General features: G+C 40.9%; 1 protein-coding gene across 1 annotated transcript in view; it reads left to right on the top strand.

Annotated features, from left to right (window-relative positions):
* The window catches only part of SPTLC3 (serine palmitoyltransferase long chain base subunit 3), a 202,437-nt gene extending 184,500 nt beyond the window's left edge, over positions 1-17,937 (top strand). Inside the window, exons 10-12 of the mRNA XM_004376462.2 lie at positions 5,542-5,677; positions 11,374-11,503; positions 16,887-17,937. Coding sequence (XP_004376519.1) covers positions 5,542-5,677; positions 11,374-11,503; positions 16,887-17,000 — 380 coding nt within the window. The 3' untranslated portion in view covers positions 17,001-17,937. The remainder of the gene's footprint in view (positions 1-5,541; positions 5,678-11,373; positions 11,504-16,886) is intronic.
* The last annotated feature ends 578 nt before the right edge of the window (positions 17,938-18,515 follow it).

Below are 18,515 nucleotides of genomic sequence, written 5' to 3'. Positions count from 1 at the left end.
TTCATGTTGCACATCTGGCATTTTTTGTAGGGAAGGCTTACCTTTTTTTGGGGGGGAGGGAAGGGAGGAGGTGGGTAGGAAGAAAAAAAGGGTATATGAACGCCATACTTGCATCTACCCGTTTCTTTAAAACCAAAGTCACATCCAGTGCCCAAAGAAAATGTTATCAATGACCACCATGTTGATAAATCCAACGCATACCATTCCATCTCCTGATTTATCTTCTCCTCTCTGGATGTTCTTGTTTCATCTTGGTCACCGTAGGCTTATCCTCCTCTTTCCAACCATTAATTGTTGGATTCTTCAATCCCTGCTCTCCTCTCCTCTCTTCTCCGCTCCGCTCCTCTCCTTCCTTCTTCTCTTCCTTCTGCCTCTCTCTCTTTGTGTCTCTCTTATAGACAGCTTGACCCATGCCCAGTGCTTCAGTTACCAACTATATACATATGGCCCACAAATTCATATCTCCAGATTCTAATATTTAACATTCCACTTATATGTCTCAAATCTAACATCCTGTGCAAGACAGAATTTATGATCTCCAAATATGATCATCTTAATTTGGCCTGATTCTATGAACAGCATTAGCATTCATCAAGTTGTTCAAGCCATAAGCATAGGAGTATTCTTGACCATTCCCTCTTGCTCTCCCCAGGATCAATCATTAGATCTTGCTGACTTTACTCCTAAATGTGTCTCACATCCAGGCTCTTCCCTCTATGTTTACTGCCTTCACCCTAGTGAAGTGGCCATCTTCTCACCCGATTTTTGCAACAGCTTCCTACCTGGATTCCCTGTTTCCACTCTGCACCTTCCCAGTCTGTCTTCTATGCTGATATCAGAGTAATTTTTTTTCCAAATACAAGCCGATCATGTCACCCCTGCCCTACATGCTACCCTCTACCCTACCCCTAAAAACAGCATTTCAAAATGGCCAGTACAGTCCTACATAATCTGACTGGAAAGATGTTTCCAGTCCCTCCTTTTGCCCCACGCTCAACCACACCTTGCCTAGTTCTCAACCAGTCTGTCCTCCTACAAGCAACAAGACCATTGCACCTTTTTCTGTGCCTGGAATGCTCTCCTCTGGCTCTTTTCCTGGTTAACGCTTGCTCAATGTGAAGATCTCAGCTCGTTCATCATATCCTGACTTCCTCAGTCTGAGTCCAATTTCTCTAATACAGGCTCTCATAAACCACATAACACTCCTTTACAGAGCTTGTTAGCATTGCAATTTTATATTCCTTTATGTGATTATTTGCTTAATGTCTGCCTCCCCGACTAGATTATAGCTCTTTTTTCTATTTCTTACTTTCCTGTTACTACTGACTAGACTTACCTCTCTTCTTCATGATTTACCATAGTTTCTACTTACCAATGGCTTCCTCTGTCTGTAGATTCATAGATTCTGCTTTTCCCTATATAGCTCTCAATCTCTACTCCTAACACCAATTGCTGGTTCTCTCTAAATTTTTCAAATCCACACTCTACCAGCAAGAGGATCTGATTGGTTTAATTCATATTTATCATTTCTTTGGCAAAGTTCCTATGATTGCCGTCTCCATGACTGTTGGCCGACACCCAAATGGACTGCCCTTGGGTCAGCGGCATTCCTCATCAATTGGCTATGGCCAGGATGGTGGGGTTGAGAAGTCAGCTTTCCGGAGAAAATACAATAAGCCAGATGCTTTCTCTATCACAGCCTGCGCACTTAAAGCTGGTAGGGTTGGGGAGGGATCTTTCTTTGGAAGTGCAGTTGGGTGAAGTGTAGAGACAGAAGACAAGCTTGGACAACCGGGGTATCCAAAATCCTGCTCCTTGGTTGATGTTGCACTCAACTAAATCTCCATTCCTCTGTATATGTTGTTAATACAATCAAGATTCCACAGAGGTTAAGTCCATTTGATCCTGATGAGCAAAGGAAAACTCTAGAAGGAAGACCTGAGGTCTTTTGGTAGTGATAGAGCCTAGTGAAAACTGTCAGATGATTGGATAAAGAAAGTGTCCTGTAGGGGCCTGTTTACTTCTAGTTCACGTTACTTCTTGGGGTCAGCCCTTCAGGTACCCCACCCAAAGTGAAAAGAGTTCACCAGGCTCCCCTTTGGTGGGTGCTGGACTCTAGTCCTTGATGCCCTATTCACCCCCTCACACTTATGAGGCTGACAAAAGCCTTGCTTAGCTTTCAATCTTACAACTTCTTCTACTAGAAAAATTTGGTATAATTATGATCCTAACAGCTGGCAGAGGTTTTTTTGTTTGTTTGTTTCATATACATAATCTAAGACTTTGAATACAAAAAAGAAAGAGGTTCATGGTTAAATTAGTATATACAATCATAAGTTTGGAAATAAATTATGTAGTTGAAAAAATTAGTGCGGCAAAGGAAATTTTATTCTAAGAAGTTGCAAGTTTGAGTGTTTTCAATGGATTTGAGCCTTAAATGTAGAAACAGCATTTTTTTTCTTACTTTTTTTTATTGTGGTAACAATATATGTAACAAAACATTTGATATTTCAATAATCTTCACATGTACAGTTCAGTGACATTAATTACGTTCATCATGTTGTTCAACCATCATCCTTATCCAGTCACAGATTATACAATCAGCCTTGATAGAAACTCAGTGCCTCCTAAGCACTGTGGCTTCCTTTCCCCCTCCCTCCCACCAGCCCCTTGTAACTGATAAACTTTGGTCTCTATATACTTGTCTATTCTAGATAATTTATATAAGTGGGAACATACAATATTTGTCCTTTTGTGACTGACTTATTTTATTCGGCATGTTTTCAAGGTTTATCCATGTTGTAACATATATGAGGACTTCCTTCTCTTTGTGGCTGAGTTATATTCCATTGTATGTACCACATTTCATCCACTCATCTGTTGATGGACATTTAGGATGTTTCCATCTTTTGGCTATTGCGACTAGTGCTGCAACGAACATTGGTGTACAAGTATCTGTTTGCATTCCTGCTTTCAATTTTTTGGGTATATACTTTGGAGTAGAATTGCTGGATCATATGGTAATTACATGTTTAACTTTTCAAGGCACTGCCAAAGTGTTTTCCATAGCTGCTGTACCATTTTACAATCCCACTAGAATGGATGAGGTTTCCAATTTTTCTACATCCTAGCCAACACCTGCTGTTTTCTTGTTGTTTTAATCATAGTCATCTTAGTGGGTGTGAAGTGATTGCTCATTGTGGTTTTGATTTGCATTTCCCTAATGACTAATGACACTGAGTGTCGTTTCATGTTCTTCTTGGCCGTTGTATAACCTCTTTGGTAAAATATCTGTTCAAGTCCTTTGCCCATTTTTTGATTGGATTGTATTTCTTTTTGATGTTAAATTGTAAGAGTTCTTTATATATTCTGGATGTTAAACGTTTATCAGAGTAAGAGTTTTATTGAGGTTGAGGGGTGAAAAAAGAAGAAAGAATTCTGATACCTCAGTCAAAGTTTGGTTGGGACAGAGCAGTGAGATTCTCTAAATACCCAGAACCCTGGAAATCACTGATTTGGTACAGCCAGTCTTCCCTTAGCTTTGGTTTCTCATCAGGATCTAGCCACCAGCCATTACCTGAGCAGACATCATCGATTGCTGTTGTTGGGCAGAGCACCATAGTGTAGGGTTAACAGCACAGATTCTAGAACCTCAGTGCCCAGTTTCAAATTCTGGCTCTGCTACTTACGAACTATGTGAACTTGGGTAAGTTATTTGGCTTATCTTTATCTATAACATGGGATTAGAATACCTACCTCAATACAATCATTGTGAGAACAAAATAAATTATTAAATGTTAAGTTTTTATAACAGTGTTGACATTTCATATATGTGAGCTGTATTTACTATGTGAGTGTTGATATTATTATTGTCCTTTAGAGGCCACCTGATCCATTTAGTGGCTACCTATATTACTCAAGACACATTTGATTGTAGGAGGCAGAAACTCAGCTCAAAGTAGCTTAAATAAGAAAAGAAAAATGTATTGGTTCACACAACAGGGAAGTCCAAAATATAGACTGGACCAAAGGGTTCAAATGATGCTATCAGGACTCTCATTATCTTGTGCCTTAGCTTTCTTCTGAGTCAACATCATTCTCATGCAGGCTTCCTCTATATGGTGGCAAAGATGTAGCTTGAGGATTACCTCAGGCTTCCACTTTTGCCCCAGTATATCTGAAAGAAAGACTCTAATAGGCCTAGATTAGGTTCCATCATTGAACTAATAATTGCGGGGGATGCTACCCTATAGCAAAGAGGAAAGGCAGGGTCAACCCACCTGAATGCCATAGTTCCCTGGAGGAAGGATACTGAGCAGGAGTTGTCCACTGCTCAACCCTTTCTCAAGGCACAGCCTGGGGCCATCTCTCCAAGAAGGGGCTGGGTGGCCATGTTGACATGTTTACTGATGTTTTTGCCCATTTTCCATCTAGAAGATTACAGACAGCCATAGAAGATGTTCAAAATACTGAACAGCCATAAGGCAGGAGTTCTGATGAGTTAGAATGGAAATCTAACCAATCAAAATGGAGGTCGGCTGAAGACAAACACTAAAACTGTACCAGCACATTCCTGCTAAATAGCAATTCGGCATCAAATGCAATCATCGCTACTTGCTGAACTTCCTTAACTAAAGAGTGCTCATAGATGTCCAGTAATATTTGTTCTTCCTCAGTGAGCAAACACTCTCTTGTTTTGGCTGGTTACTCACTTAATTGCCAATATGTAGAAGACTGGAGTAGACGGGTGTCTTCAGAACACTTTCTGCTCTTTAATTCATTTTGTCATACCACATGTGTGACCCTCTCACTGAGTCACACACTTAGGATAGAGCTGAAGTACCAGTAACTTTGCTGTGGACACATTATACTTTGCTTGTTCTTTTGTCATCTTTTCTGGCTGGGGAAAGCAGAAGTCCCTCTCTTCCCTTCTCTTTATTACTCTACCACCACCAATGGGCCCACACAATAGCCCCGGTCTCAGTTGGACCTATCCTTGTTCAGATATGTGCTACCCTTTCAAACTCAGGTTGGATGAAAAATCCTTTGATTAGAGACTTAGATGTGGAGCAATTTAATGGGCCATCCCAGCTTGGCTAAAAAGCCTCTAACAACTGTGTGTGTGTGTGTGTGTGTGTGTGTATGAGTGTGCAAGTGTGCGTGTATGACTTCTTGTTACACTACCTTCTCCCAAGTCAGTGTTTATAAAGCACTTAGTACAGGGTCTGTACACGGTAGAAGTAAATGATAGTTCCTCTCCTTCCTTCCTGCTAGACCACCCCCACCCCAACCTGGCTTTAGTTGCTAGCAATACCTAGCAGCACCATCCCCCTGGATCCTACTTTCCCGGCTCATAACAGTACCTGGGCATCACAGCCCACACCTGCTCACCAGGAGATAGTTCCCTGCCCTGCCTTTGAGCCCCTTCTAACCAACGATGCAGGCCTACAGAAAGACTTAGAAATGCTTGCTTAGTCGATCTGACCTCCACTTCCTTCTTCCTAGTAGGAACTGATGGATTTCATGCCTGTTTCCTTTTAGGATTGCAGAGAGTACAACAACTTGCAAAAAACACAAGATACTTCAGACAAAGGCTAAGGGAAATGGGATTCATTGTTTATGGCAATGAGGAATCTCCTGTTGTTCCCCTGCTCCTTTATATGCCTGGTAAAGTAGCGTAAGTATCCAAAGGTCTCAGAATAATGCCTAAAACCCAGGAGATCTAGCTGAGATAGTGCTCTTGATGCCAGAGAAACACTGGATTATGTGCTTTGAATGGGGTCTTATCAACTTCTCAGAAGCCATCTGTCAGACCATCAGCAGGGCCTTTCAATGGCTGTCATAGGAAGGGAACCAGGTACCAGGCCCACTCTTCTCCCTGATACCATTTCCAGGCTCTGTGAATTTGGGAAATTCATTTACCACTCTAGGCCTCCACTGCAAATTAAGGGTGACAGAACATTTATCCTAAGCCTCATCCTGACCCAAGATCTTTCTCAGGGAAAACTTCTGAAGACCATCTTTCCCAACATGTAAAAAGCTCTGTGCTTTCTCCCAATGACTTCTCATGACTATCCTGGAAGGAAGGAGTCATTACCAGCTTCATTTTAAGTATGAGGAAATTGAGGCTGAGAGCAGCTAAATAACTTGCCCAAAGTCATGCATGTCAAGAAGAACTAAAACCAAGACACAAACTCAAACCTAATTTTGCTCTAAAGCTCATGCTATTAACACCCAACTTTAATGCCTCTACTACAAGCCCATTTTGGGTTGTTTTCCACTTATTACAACTCTGAAATTAATCATTAGCAACAATTGCACAAAGAGAAACAATGACTTTTTCTCAGTAAGGCATGGATTATTTTATAATGGGCCATACTCAAACTTGCTAAAGACTAATTAAAAACCAACCAAACCCATTGCCTTGAGTCGATTCCAACTCATAACGACCCTATAGGACAGAGCAGAACTGCACTATAGGGTTTCCAAAGCTGCAAAGCTTTACAGAAGCAGACTGTCACATCTTTCTCCCATGGAGTGGCTGGTGGGTTCGAACTGCTGACCTTTCAGTTAGCAGCCGAGCACATAACCATTGTGCCACCAGGGCTCCTTCAGAGACTAATTACCTCTGTTCTTAAAACGGGGTTCATTAAAATCCTTTCTAAACATAAAATGTTTATTTGTGTCTCTGACCAAGCACATGGTGGAAAGCAATATTCATCATAATATTTATCAGATTCTAGAGGTCCTGACTCTCCTCCAACACAACCCCATCTCTGGAACTTTCTGTTTGACTCTCTAACAGTTGGATGGATGGACAGAGTGTTTGAAGTGTAGAAAAGAACCAGCCTATAAGTTGACAAGTCATGGTGGGTAGAACTGAGCTATGAGTTCTAAAATCACTAATTCTTCAGAATATACTCTGATGTTGTCTTATCAGAGCAACATAATCAGTTAAAAACACACACATGAGGATTTTAGTCTGCCACACCATTCCTATCAGTCCACCCTTTCTTCACTGATCTAGGACAGAGAAAACAATTCATACAGTGGCCAAGAAGACAGTGTGCTACAGAAATGTACACAACTCTGCTCTGTGCTAATGGCAGGGAGATGGACACAATGATTCCAGGTAGCGGATAATCCAAAATCCTCTCCCATATGATTCTGGAAGGTGCAAAAGAAAACCCACATTTATTCAGAGTGGTTGGGGAAATGGTATGTTCTACAAGAAAGACTCAACACTTAGCTCATGTCTAGCTGATATTTTATCATTTAGCTCAAATGAAGGCACCAAAAATAATCTTATTCAAAGTGTAAAGTGTGCAAAGTTAGAGAGGTGGCAGTAGGGAGTGTGCCAAATAGTTCTGACTTTCATGGCAAAAGCCAGAAGTAAAATCTCAACAAGCTGGGAAAATGAACAAAACCTAATGAGAAGTTTCCATGAATAGTAAAATTGAATGCATTTAGGTTAAAAAATTCAACTGTACAAGAACAGGATGAGAGAGGGCGTTCTCCTGCTCCTTTATATGTCAGGAGACCTGGCTGGATAACAGTTCACATGAAAAATAAAAATAGAACTGAGAGGCAAGCTCCGTATAAAAGTTATGCTCTATGGGATAGTGAGATGTTTGGAATCAAACAGAAGTTTGACTCTGCCTCTTCCTAGCTGGAAGACTTTGGACAACCTACCCAACCTTCTAAAGCCCCTGTTTTATCATTTATAAAATGACATGTAATAGTATCTGCTTCATAAGGTCATTGTGAAGATTAAACAAGATGAAGTGTATGCAGCATTTGACATGTTGCTTGTTATTTAGGAGCTACTCAACATTAGCTATTAATATTAATAACATGCATAAAGCACTTAGTACAGTGCTTGGCCTACTTTAAGCATTCAGTCATTGGTAGTTATTCATAGTAGTAGTTATAGTATTGCTACTACTACTACTAATACAAATATTATTATTACTGCCAACTGAGTGTAAGTTTAAGCTAAGCTAACATGGTTGCAGGGCTCTCCAAAATAACTATTACCATCTTTGGTTATATTAATAAAAATAAAAATTCTGGAAAAATAGTGGATAAAAATGCTGCTATACTCCACATCAATTAGGCTATTTTCAGCATTGGATAAGTCAAACTATTTTGTTCCTTCCACATAAGATTGTTTTTACGAAGTAACTAACATTGCTGAGGGGGGAGTGGTGGTTCCATAGTAGAATTCTTGCCTTTGATGAGGAAGAGCCGGCCAATATACCTCATGTACAGCCACCATCCACCTGTCAGTGGGGACTTGCATGTTGCTATAATGCTGAACAGGTTTCAGCAAAGCTTCCAGACAAAGACAGACTGGGAAGAAAGGCCTGGTGATCTACTTCGGACAAATCAACCAGTGAAAACCCTATGGATCATAACGGTCCCAGCAGCAACTGCTCATGGGGATGGCGCAGGAGTGGGTTTCATTTTGTTCCATTGTGTATGGGGTTGCCATGGGCCAAGGCATCCTTAATGGTAGCCAATAATGTTGATTATATGCTCACTATGGCTGGAAGACCCTGTGAACACCCACTGAGGGTGGGATCCTTATCCTCATTTTAAAAATGAGAAGACTGAGACTCAGAAAGTTAAAATTCCTAAGAGTCACACACATTTGAAGCAGCACAATCCAGATTTCAAACCCAGTTCCATTTGCTTCCCAAGCTACAGCTCTTTTCAACACACAGCACATCCTCTCAAGCATTAGTCCACATTAAAAAATGCACATCTCATTAAAACAATACAGAGTGTAAGTTTAACTCTCTTTAATGTCATTTTTGATGATTCAAAAGGTACCAACTACTACCATGGAAAAAAAAAAACTCTATGTTTCTTAAATTGAAAGCTTGTATGTAGAGAAGCTTTCGAAACCAGGAATTAATTGTATAAGCACTTCTTTCATTTGCTAATTTAAAAACCTGTGGTTATTAAAGAAGTGGGATTTCCTCACGTTTCCAGCTACTACAGAATGAAAATGTAATGTCCAGCCAGTTATCCTTTTGAACAAAGTCCAGTTACATCTCTACCACTGGAATCTTCTATGGAGTTTAGCAGACTGCGGTTTCACCCATAAAACACGCACTTAAATAATCAAGATCGTGTTGTATTTACTTCTTGCTCTGTGTTTTGCATCTTCCTCCAGAGGCGCCGCATACATTTGGAAGATGGTGATACAAACAAGGTGCTCTGGTGCTACATGCAATACAGTGCTGATGTTTTTATTATTATTATTATTCCACATAGTTTAGTTTCTTTCAGCTATGCCAGCTCTAATTTGCGTTGGGAAGTACAAACCCAGAGGTTCACTATATAAAATGTTTGGGGCAATCATACACATTAACTTAATGCAGCTAGGTTTACTCGTGTAAGGTTTAAACTCAAAAGTGCTCCAGGGAAGCCCCAGATGAGCCTCAAGAAATAACAGAGACATACTTCTTGCTGCACATTCTTTGGCAAATGTGCTTCCTTTGGTACAAAAGGCAACATGCGGACCGCGAGAATGATCTTTTGGGAGTCCTGAAACGTTGCCTGAGATCATGGGTCAGGTGGTTTGTACTCTAGCAATAAAAGCGCTTCACTTGTTTCTCAGACAATTATGAGCTCTCATTCTGTGTAGTTCCGTGGGCAGCCTTCCATACGGTGATCAAGAAAGAGAAACAACAGTCTTTGTTTTCAAGTTTTCTCAGCTAGAAAGCTTCATCTCCTCGTAATCTTCCCAGCCCCAATCATAGGGCGAATCTTGCCTTGCCCCAGCCAGGGGGCCAGAAGGCTGTGTGCTCTGCAGGTTCTGCAGTCTCCGTTGCTTCTTTTGATACACTACATTCTGCATAAAGAAACGCAAAGGCAGAACTGCTAACCAGTGAGAGAGTGGGGTAAATGGATGAGCAGACTGACTCTCAATGTCTGGTTCAAGCATTCTGCCTGAATTATAGCTGGAAGTTTCTGTGGTGCTGTCAGGCTTCCAGCCTAAAATAATACACCAGCAACCTCTTAATGCTAAGAACAGATCTGCGGCATTTACCTCACTTGTGGGTAGAGGCACTCAGTAATTAAGGTTTCCTGCAGAGAGCTTCAGAGCCCAAAGGGGAAAAGATTGACTTTCAGGGTACATGCCTTTTTGTCTGACATTGGCTCTCAGCACAAGATTTTTACAGATTTAAGAGCCTGACATTCTAGAATCATTACTGAGATTAGCAGCTGAGGGGAAGGAGCCATAGTTTAAAAAGGCTTTACCCTGAAGCTAAAAGCTTTGTAGTTATGTGTTCTATCTTATGAGCTGCACCTACCCACACATTTCTTTCCCTGTCTCCCTTCTACCCCTTTACTCTTTAATCTGCTCAGTGGTTTATTATCCCTGAGTAAACTTGGGTGTGTTCATTCACATATAAAAAATGGAGGAGACCCTTGCTATCTCTGGTTTGATGGAAAATAAAATCCACGGCCCTGGAGTGGAAATACCACTTGAGGTTGGATCCTGCAGACTCTCTGATCCTGGTCCTCAAATTATAGTTACTAAGTATAAGCTTCTTGAAATTTCCACAGTATATGACTGGTATTAATTAAGTGTTTAAAACATGTAGGTTTGCCTTTAATGTACTGTTGGTGGTGTTGTTAGCTGCCATTCCGTCAGCCCCAGACTCGTGGTGACCCCACGCACAACTGGAACAAAATGCTGTCCGGTCCTGCGCCATGACCAGTTGCGGATGGGACCATTGTGATCCATAGGGTTTTCATTGGCTGATTTTTGAAAGTAGATTACCAGGCCTTTCTTCCTAGTCCTTCTTAGTCCTGAAGCTCCATTGAAACCTGTTTAGCACCATAGCAATATGCAAGCCTCCACTGACAGACAGGTAGGTGGTGGCTGCTCATTAAATTTCATTGACCTGGAAATGAACTCAGGTCTCCCACACGGAAGGTGAGAATTTTACTTCTGAACCATGAATGCCCATTTTCTTTATGTAATTGCATTGTATTCGCTGTTTGGTTTTTATTCCCAGGAACCCTGAAGATAAGGGATTTTACACCAATGCAGACTTGCTAAACCAGAGTCACGTATGTCAGCATTTTCTGTTCAATGTCAACACTCAGCACCTACAACTGTCTACTGAGTGCATCAGGCCCCACAAAGCTATATATTCAGTTATGGGCAGTGTCCAGGAATTGACTGTGCCATTACCTGGTTGGTTATTTGACAGGATTTGAATAACTTCATTTTCTACTTATCATATTAAAAAAAGTCAAGTAGTCAAATTCATTCTGTGTTTTTGTTTTTCTTGTTTTTTTGCAGGATAATTCTGTCTTCTCTCAACTAACCTTTTTTTGCTTTTCCCTTAGGGCTTTTGCAAGGCATCTGTTACAGAGAAAAATTGGGGTGGTAGTTGTTGGGTTTCCAGCCACTCCCCTTGCAGAAGCTCGAGCTCGGTTTTGTGTTTCCGCGGCACATACACGAGAGGATTTAGACACAGTGAGTATGCCACAGGCCAGTGTTGTTGCCTTCTGGGGTCTCCGGTGCTGTGACCTTGGATTCTGAGCAAGTTATTTCATTGAACCAGCATTTGGTGTTCCCTGGGTCTCTCTCGGGTGGTTTAAAAAAACAACACTAATGAAACTAACTGCTAAAAAACAAGGGGTAAGACAGCAATGCCCAGAAATGTGCTCAACTCAACAGATATACAAGAAAATCATTTAGGGAAGGCAGGTCAAGTCAGTGTTTAGGTTTCATAGAAAAGACTGAGTAGTTGAATGATGTGCTGTTTACTTGTTCTTTAATGCAAAAGCTGATCTAACATGCTCCTTTTAACTTCCTGTATCCTGACATTTTTCAGTCATCAAATCTGTCAAAATAAAAAAAATGACCCAACTAACATGTTGGAAAGCCAACAACAAGAACAGATCTGTCACAACAGCCAGATCTAATTGAAGTGCAAATGAATTTAAAACCCCATTTCATTATCCCTTGATTTCAATCTTTATGTGAGTAACATCAGAGAACTAAGCCATATCAGATTTGGGTTGATGAAACTGTCTCAGAATGTCAATGCAGTGTAGCAAATACTATTGCGTGTCTACCATGGGCAAAACTCTGGGACAAAAAGACACAATTCTGTCCTGGAGGAGATCCCAGTCTAGGGGAAAATACTAATAAATATCCAACTAATGATAATACCAGACAATACATTCATCTTGAAAAAGAAATATAGACAACTAACTGCAGGAGCATGGAGGTGGGAACGGATTATCATAATGAGGAAAATTCACAGGGAAGGTGACTTTTGAGTTAGACCTTTTTTATAAAGGTTGTAGAGCATCATTCAAGGTTTCTGACCAGGAATGACATATTCACATCCCTACAAAATAAACATGACAAGTGATTCAAGGGGAAAGAGGCAAAAAGATGACCTAAAATGGAGCTCTTGGAACAAAATAAGAGACAACAAGTTCAATGGCAGTGGAAGCAAACAAACAAACAAAACTGTATCTATGAACAGTTATTACAAATGCATGGAGTTGCCAGGACTTGGCAAATGATAGGTACAGGGCATGTGTGGGAATTAAAGATAACTTAAGGTCTCTATCCCTGGTGAATGGAATGATGGTAAAGCGGTTAAATGAGATAAGGTGTACGGTCAGAAACAGAAACTCTTCAATGGGAGTGGGGGAATGAAATGAGCTCAGTTCTAGACATGTTGAGATTAGGTGTGTACAAGCTATCCATGGAAGAGAATATCAGGTTCCGGAATCTGGGAGAGTATGCAGGCTGGAGCATCTATAGTTTGGGGAACTGAGTGATCATTAACACTGATGGCAAAAGGTATAATTGTCTTCTACCATTGTATCTGTAGGAGATATAATGAGAATGAGCAGGCCAAAGGCAGACTCTTGTGGAGTGACAGCATGGGATACCAGAGTGAGTAGAGTAATCAGTCACAGGCGAGGAACCAGACTTAGAGGCAGCTAAAGAAGTCATACAAGAAAAGTATTAGTACAGTGTTAAACATGAGAAAAAGAAGACAGTTGCAAATGTACAAAAGTGTCCAGAAGAACTGCAGAAAGTTCAAGTAGGATGAGAGATGAGAAGAAACTATGGATTAACAATTAGTAGGAGCTTGATGCTACTCAGAGAGGACAGTTTTGGGAGAATGCAGAAAACATAAATAAGAATATAAGGGATAAAAGAATAAAGAGGATAGCTTTAGCTTAAGTTACACACACACACATGCTCAGTGCCCACATCTTTCTGTTTCATCATTATATTCTCAGGATTTAAGCCAGTAGTAGATACACACTAAAACTTTACTGAATGGCATGCTAACCATTGAGCTAACTCTAGGCTTCGAGATGATGGATGAACATTGTTCTTGTTGTTTGTTATACACTTCTATATTTCCAGTTCTTTAAAATGAGTATATTATTTCCAGTACATTAACTTTAACAAATAGTTTCTTTTAAATGGAATGAATTGGTGGTAAGACAGAGTAGCCAAGTCTTTCAAGAAATTTGACTGTGAGGGCAAGAAAAATAGGTTAAGAAAAAGCCCTTGAAAATGAGGAAAGATTTGAGCGTGTTTTCACATCAAGAGAAGAAGACCATGAATATAAGGGCACCATGGTCATGAGAGAGATAAGGGCATGACCAGGGGGCAAGCTCCAGAGATGATAGGGGTGGTTGACCCCAGGTTTGAAAGGAGCACTAAGGCGTCATCTAGATGGTTACTTCTAAATCTTTGAAATCACATGCCCAAACCAATAAAAATTTTTGAGCAAGTCACTCTATATAAACATAAGAGAGAGTGAAAAATGACCCTGTTGAACCACCAGGGCATGAAGTTAACAACTGAATATAAACAATGCTCACAGAATATAAACAGTATTTAGGCAAGTCCTCTCAGTAACCATGTTTGGAACAAGACGGAGAGGAGTCCACTCCAGAAACACAAAAATGATGTAATATCTCCCTCTTCTAACTAATATGAATGACAGCTGCTCCTTTACTAATGACAACTCTAGCCTCATTTTAATCCTCCCACCATCAAGATAAAAATTATAAATATAGCCAATCCCTGAATCCCCCCTGCTTCTTGAAAGCATTGAACCCAGAAATGATTCTTGCTTCCTTAGAAGCATCTCAGTCACAAGCCTAAATGTTATAAGAAGCCTCTCTCAACTTCTTGCTAAGACGCCCCGTGGTTCTTCATGAGTGTGTTCTCCCTTGTTGCAGTAAGCTAAATAGGTAGACAGATAGTTACCATTGAGTCAACTCTGACTCATGGTGAACTTACGTATATCAGTCAAAAAAATGCTGCCTGGCCCTGCATCATCCCCACAATCACCACCATGTTCAAGTCCATTGCTGCAGCCACTGTGCCAATCCATCTCACCGAGGGTCCCTCTCGCCCTTGCTGGCCTTCTACTTCACCAAATACAATGTTCTCTTGGGATCAATCCCTCCTGATGACATGGCCAAAGAAAGCAATTCACACAATGTTCTGTTGTGATACATAGGTTTTCATTGGTTAATTTTCAAAAGTAGACTACGAGGTCTTTCTTCTTACTCTGGTCTGGAAGCTCCACTAAACCTGTCCACCATGGGTAACTCTGTTGGTATCTGAAATCCCAGTGGGATAGCTTCCAGCATCACAGCAACATGCAAATCACCGAAGTACGACAAACTGACAGATGGGTGACAGGGCAAGCTAAATAAAACCCATTGCCATTGAGTTGATTCTGACTCATAGCAACCCTATAGAACAGAGTAGAACTGCCCCAAGGGTAGTTTTCAAGAAGGTTGTAATCCTTACAGAAGCAGACTGTCACATCTTTCTCCCTTGGAGTGGTTGGTGGGTTTGAATTGCTGACCTTTCAGTTAGCAGCTGAGCACTTAACAGTGCGCCACTAGGGCTCCTAACTTTATATGACTACAGGTGTGTTCCTGGTGGTGTTTGGTCAGTGGGCTTTAACACAAATCTCTGTATAAATTATATATGCATACCAAAAAAAATAATAAACCCGTTGCCATCGAGTCAATTCCGACTCATAGCAACCCTACAGCCAATATATTATTTGTATATTGTATAACAGACACAAGAATAGAAGTTAAAAAGGCTGAGATAAACATGATTAGAAATCTTAATGTTTCCTCCCACGTCCTCCATCAATTGTCTCATATATTCCCCAGAGTGTGCAGGTACTCCACTTTGGAAACTGCTGAGCTAATCCAACCCCCACCTTCGCCTACGATCAAATAGAAACCATCCCAGACAGGTGTCATTTAAAAGATAATTTTTGTTACCTTTTTCTTAGTATTTAGATTTGATGCAGGAAATTTTAGAAAATACAAGGAAGTCAAAGGAACATTTTTATCACCCATAATCCTACCACCCAGAAATAAACCACTATTAACATGGTAGTGGAGTTCCTGGGTGGTGCGAACCGCTAATGAGCTCATTTGCCAACCAAAAGGTTGGCGGTTCAGATGCACCCAGAGGCGCCTGGGAAGAAAGGTCTGGCAACCTACTGCCAAAAAATCAGCCATTGAAAACTCTATGGAGCATAGTTCTATTCTGACACACATGGGGTCTCCATGAGTCAGAGTTAACCTTGAAGGTAAGTGGTTTTTTAACATGGTGGTGAACATCTTAACTGATGTCAGTTTGAGAGACTTCCCCAAGATGAAAGTCCATAAGCCCCATGCATCATTTGCTCTAATGTTAACTACTCTCACTTTCCCATTTTCAAAGCCCCTAATATTGTCTTCCTCCTCATTTGACAGGTTAAGAGAAACAGGTTTAGAAAAGGCTCAAAGACATGATCAATACCATAAGATCGGTGATATACTAGAAGTAAAAATGACATTCTTTATTTTCTGGATCTCAGTTTTTAAATTTGTAAAAAGAAAAATACATTCACCTGCCTAAACTAAGGGGAGTGGAGCCCTGATGACCCAGTGGTTTAACGTTTGGCTGCTAACCAAGAGGTCAGCAGTTCAAATACACCGGCCACTCCTTGGAAACCCTATAGGGCAGTTCTACGCTGTCCTATAGGGTCACTATGAGTCAGAATCAACTCAATAGCAATGGGTTTGGTTTTTTCGTTTTAAAGTAGGGGGGGGGGGTGAAACAGACGAGTTCTTGGTCCCTTGTGATTTTAACACAGAGATGAGTATTTAAAGGCTGGAGAGAGGGAGGATAAAGTTTAGGGCATGGAGGAGGATGGTCATCCACCCCCACCAAGTTCCATTTTGTTCTTGGCCAAGTTGGTTCACTGGAGACATAACTTCAGTTGTAATCTGCAACCTTATCTAATATACATAGATCTATATGTCATTACGCTTTAAAATGCCTTAAAGGGTAAGGATGGGTCCAAAAAAAAAAAACCCATTGCTGTCCAATTGATTCCGAACCAACGCAACCCTATAGGACAGAGTTGAACTGCCCCATAGGGTTTCCAAGGCTGTAATCTTTATGGATCACATAATCTTTCTCCTGCGGAGCTACTAGTGGGTTTGAATTGCCAAACTTTTGCTTAACAGCTGAGCGCTTAACCACTGTGACACCAAGATTGGTCAGATGCTTCGATTCCACTCCTCATACCCAAAAAAATAAAATAAACATTCATAATGTGGAGTTAACCCATTGAAGAAAATGAATAAAACTGAATTGGCATTCATCATTTCTCTAGTACTTATAAACCATAACCGAATGGTATGGATCGTGTTCCTTTTCCTTAAAAGTAAAGAAACTAGCAGAGCAAGGCTGTGGGTCCTCGTGGGGCTTGCCATTAACCTGTGCTTTAAAGAGCAGAGCCACTTCAGAGTTTAAAGATAACTGACGGGGGCAATCTTCATTGCAGGTCTTGGAAGCCCTTGATGAGCTTGGTGATCTCTTGCAACTGAAATATTCCCGGCACAGGAAGTCACCGCGCCCTGAACTCTACAATGAGACAAGCTGTGAACTTGACGATTAAGTCTCCCATTCCTGAATGGAGCGTAAAGATTTTGCAGGAAAGACCTTCCTCTTTGCCTCAAAAGGAATATAAATGAGTTTCTCCCCCTTTCTCAAGACAAATTTGGTTTCCGGACCAGGTTAATTGGACTGACAGAGACATTGTTGTTGTGTTTTTAATGTCTCTGTAACTTGGGGCTGGAGAGACGAAAATATGATTTAAGTTTCTCCTCTCCCAAGTATTCTGCTAGAAATACACACACATACTTCTTAGAATATTTTTAATGGCAACGAGTCTGTGTTTCAGCTGCTACTGTGCAGCCTCTTTGGTCCAGGCCCTTTCGGGGGTTCCAACCAAAAGACAGCGTTTTGATTTTTAATTCAGTAGATCTCACTATGCGTTTACTTATTTCATCTGCAAACATGGGTGAGGGTGGTGGGCAGTAGCTGACTTCCTTGTTTCACTCATGAAAGTCCCAGCTAGCACTCCTCCGTGTCATGGGAAGTTCCAGGCAGGAGGGTAAGGAAGTGTTGCTTCTACCATTTGCTACATTTGGACGTTTTCCAAGGACAAGTGTTTTAAAAGACATACTTGATGTTTTAAGGGAGACAGCAAAACTGGCCAGCAGAGACTAGAGACATCTTTGAAGGAAAATTCCTTTTTCTCTTGCTGGTCTCCTACAGTTTTATGGCTGAGCTTTTGAGGTTTGGAAAACTCAAGACTTTTGTTTCATAAGAAAGGGGGCAGAAAGCAAACACAAGCCAATTTTAGGCCTAGACTTTTGAGTCTGCCAAGTTATAAAAACTTGAAACAACTGTCTGTGCCATGCAAAGTGAATGGTGAGCATACATAACCTTTATTACTATCAGGAATGAGTTGTCATTTTTCTATTTAATTTTGAGTAAATGGTGGAATTCAATTTCCTTTAGCACTGAATCCCAAGACCACACTTGAAGAATACCAATAAAGAACATTTAAAAGCAAATTGTGTTCAACTTTTTTAAGACTGACACCCTGGTTCAAGACCATTAGCCCAGGCACTCCAATTTGGTGCAAAGTGGACTTGCATATTATTGGGCAACTAACTGTAATTTTCTTCATTCTCTCTCTCTCTCTCTCTCTTGCTCTCGCTCTCCCTCTCCATCTCCATCTCCCACTCCTCTCTAAATGTAGCACAAACTTCCCTGGAAAAGTAGCTCTTCACTAATTGGCTCTAGTTGGTATGCAAAAAGCCAGCGGAAAACCTTATCTTTAACAAGCTCCCAGATGGTGCCCAGATTTGGAAACTGTAAGAGCAGTGGTGACCTTTTTGCAAAGCTTCTGTAACAGTTCAAATGAGTTACAGAACATTCCACTCCATCAAATGACACTGTAAACAAATCACTTCAAGAAAGGCTTGGCTTTGTGTGACACAGATAGACCCAAGCTTTCATGTTGTGCACTGAGATAGAAACTCAACCCGCAGTGCCAGTGCTGGATGGAACAATATGCCCTGATGGTCAAAGCCCATTAAAGAATAAAGGTGATCAGCATGGA

The sequence above is a fragment of the Trichechus manatus genome, unplaced genomic scaffold (assembly GCF_000243295.1).
Source record: "Trichechus manatus latirostris isolate Lorelei unplaced genomic scaffold, TriManLat1.0 scaffold00042, whole genome shotgun sequence".
NCBI lineage: Eukaryota > Metazoa > Chordata > Mammalia > Sirenia > Trichechidae > Trichechus > Trichechus manatus.
Note: the sequence above shows the minus strand (reverse complement) of the source record. Positions and strands in the feature narration are given on the sequence as shown.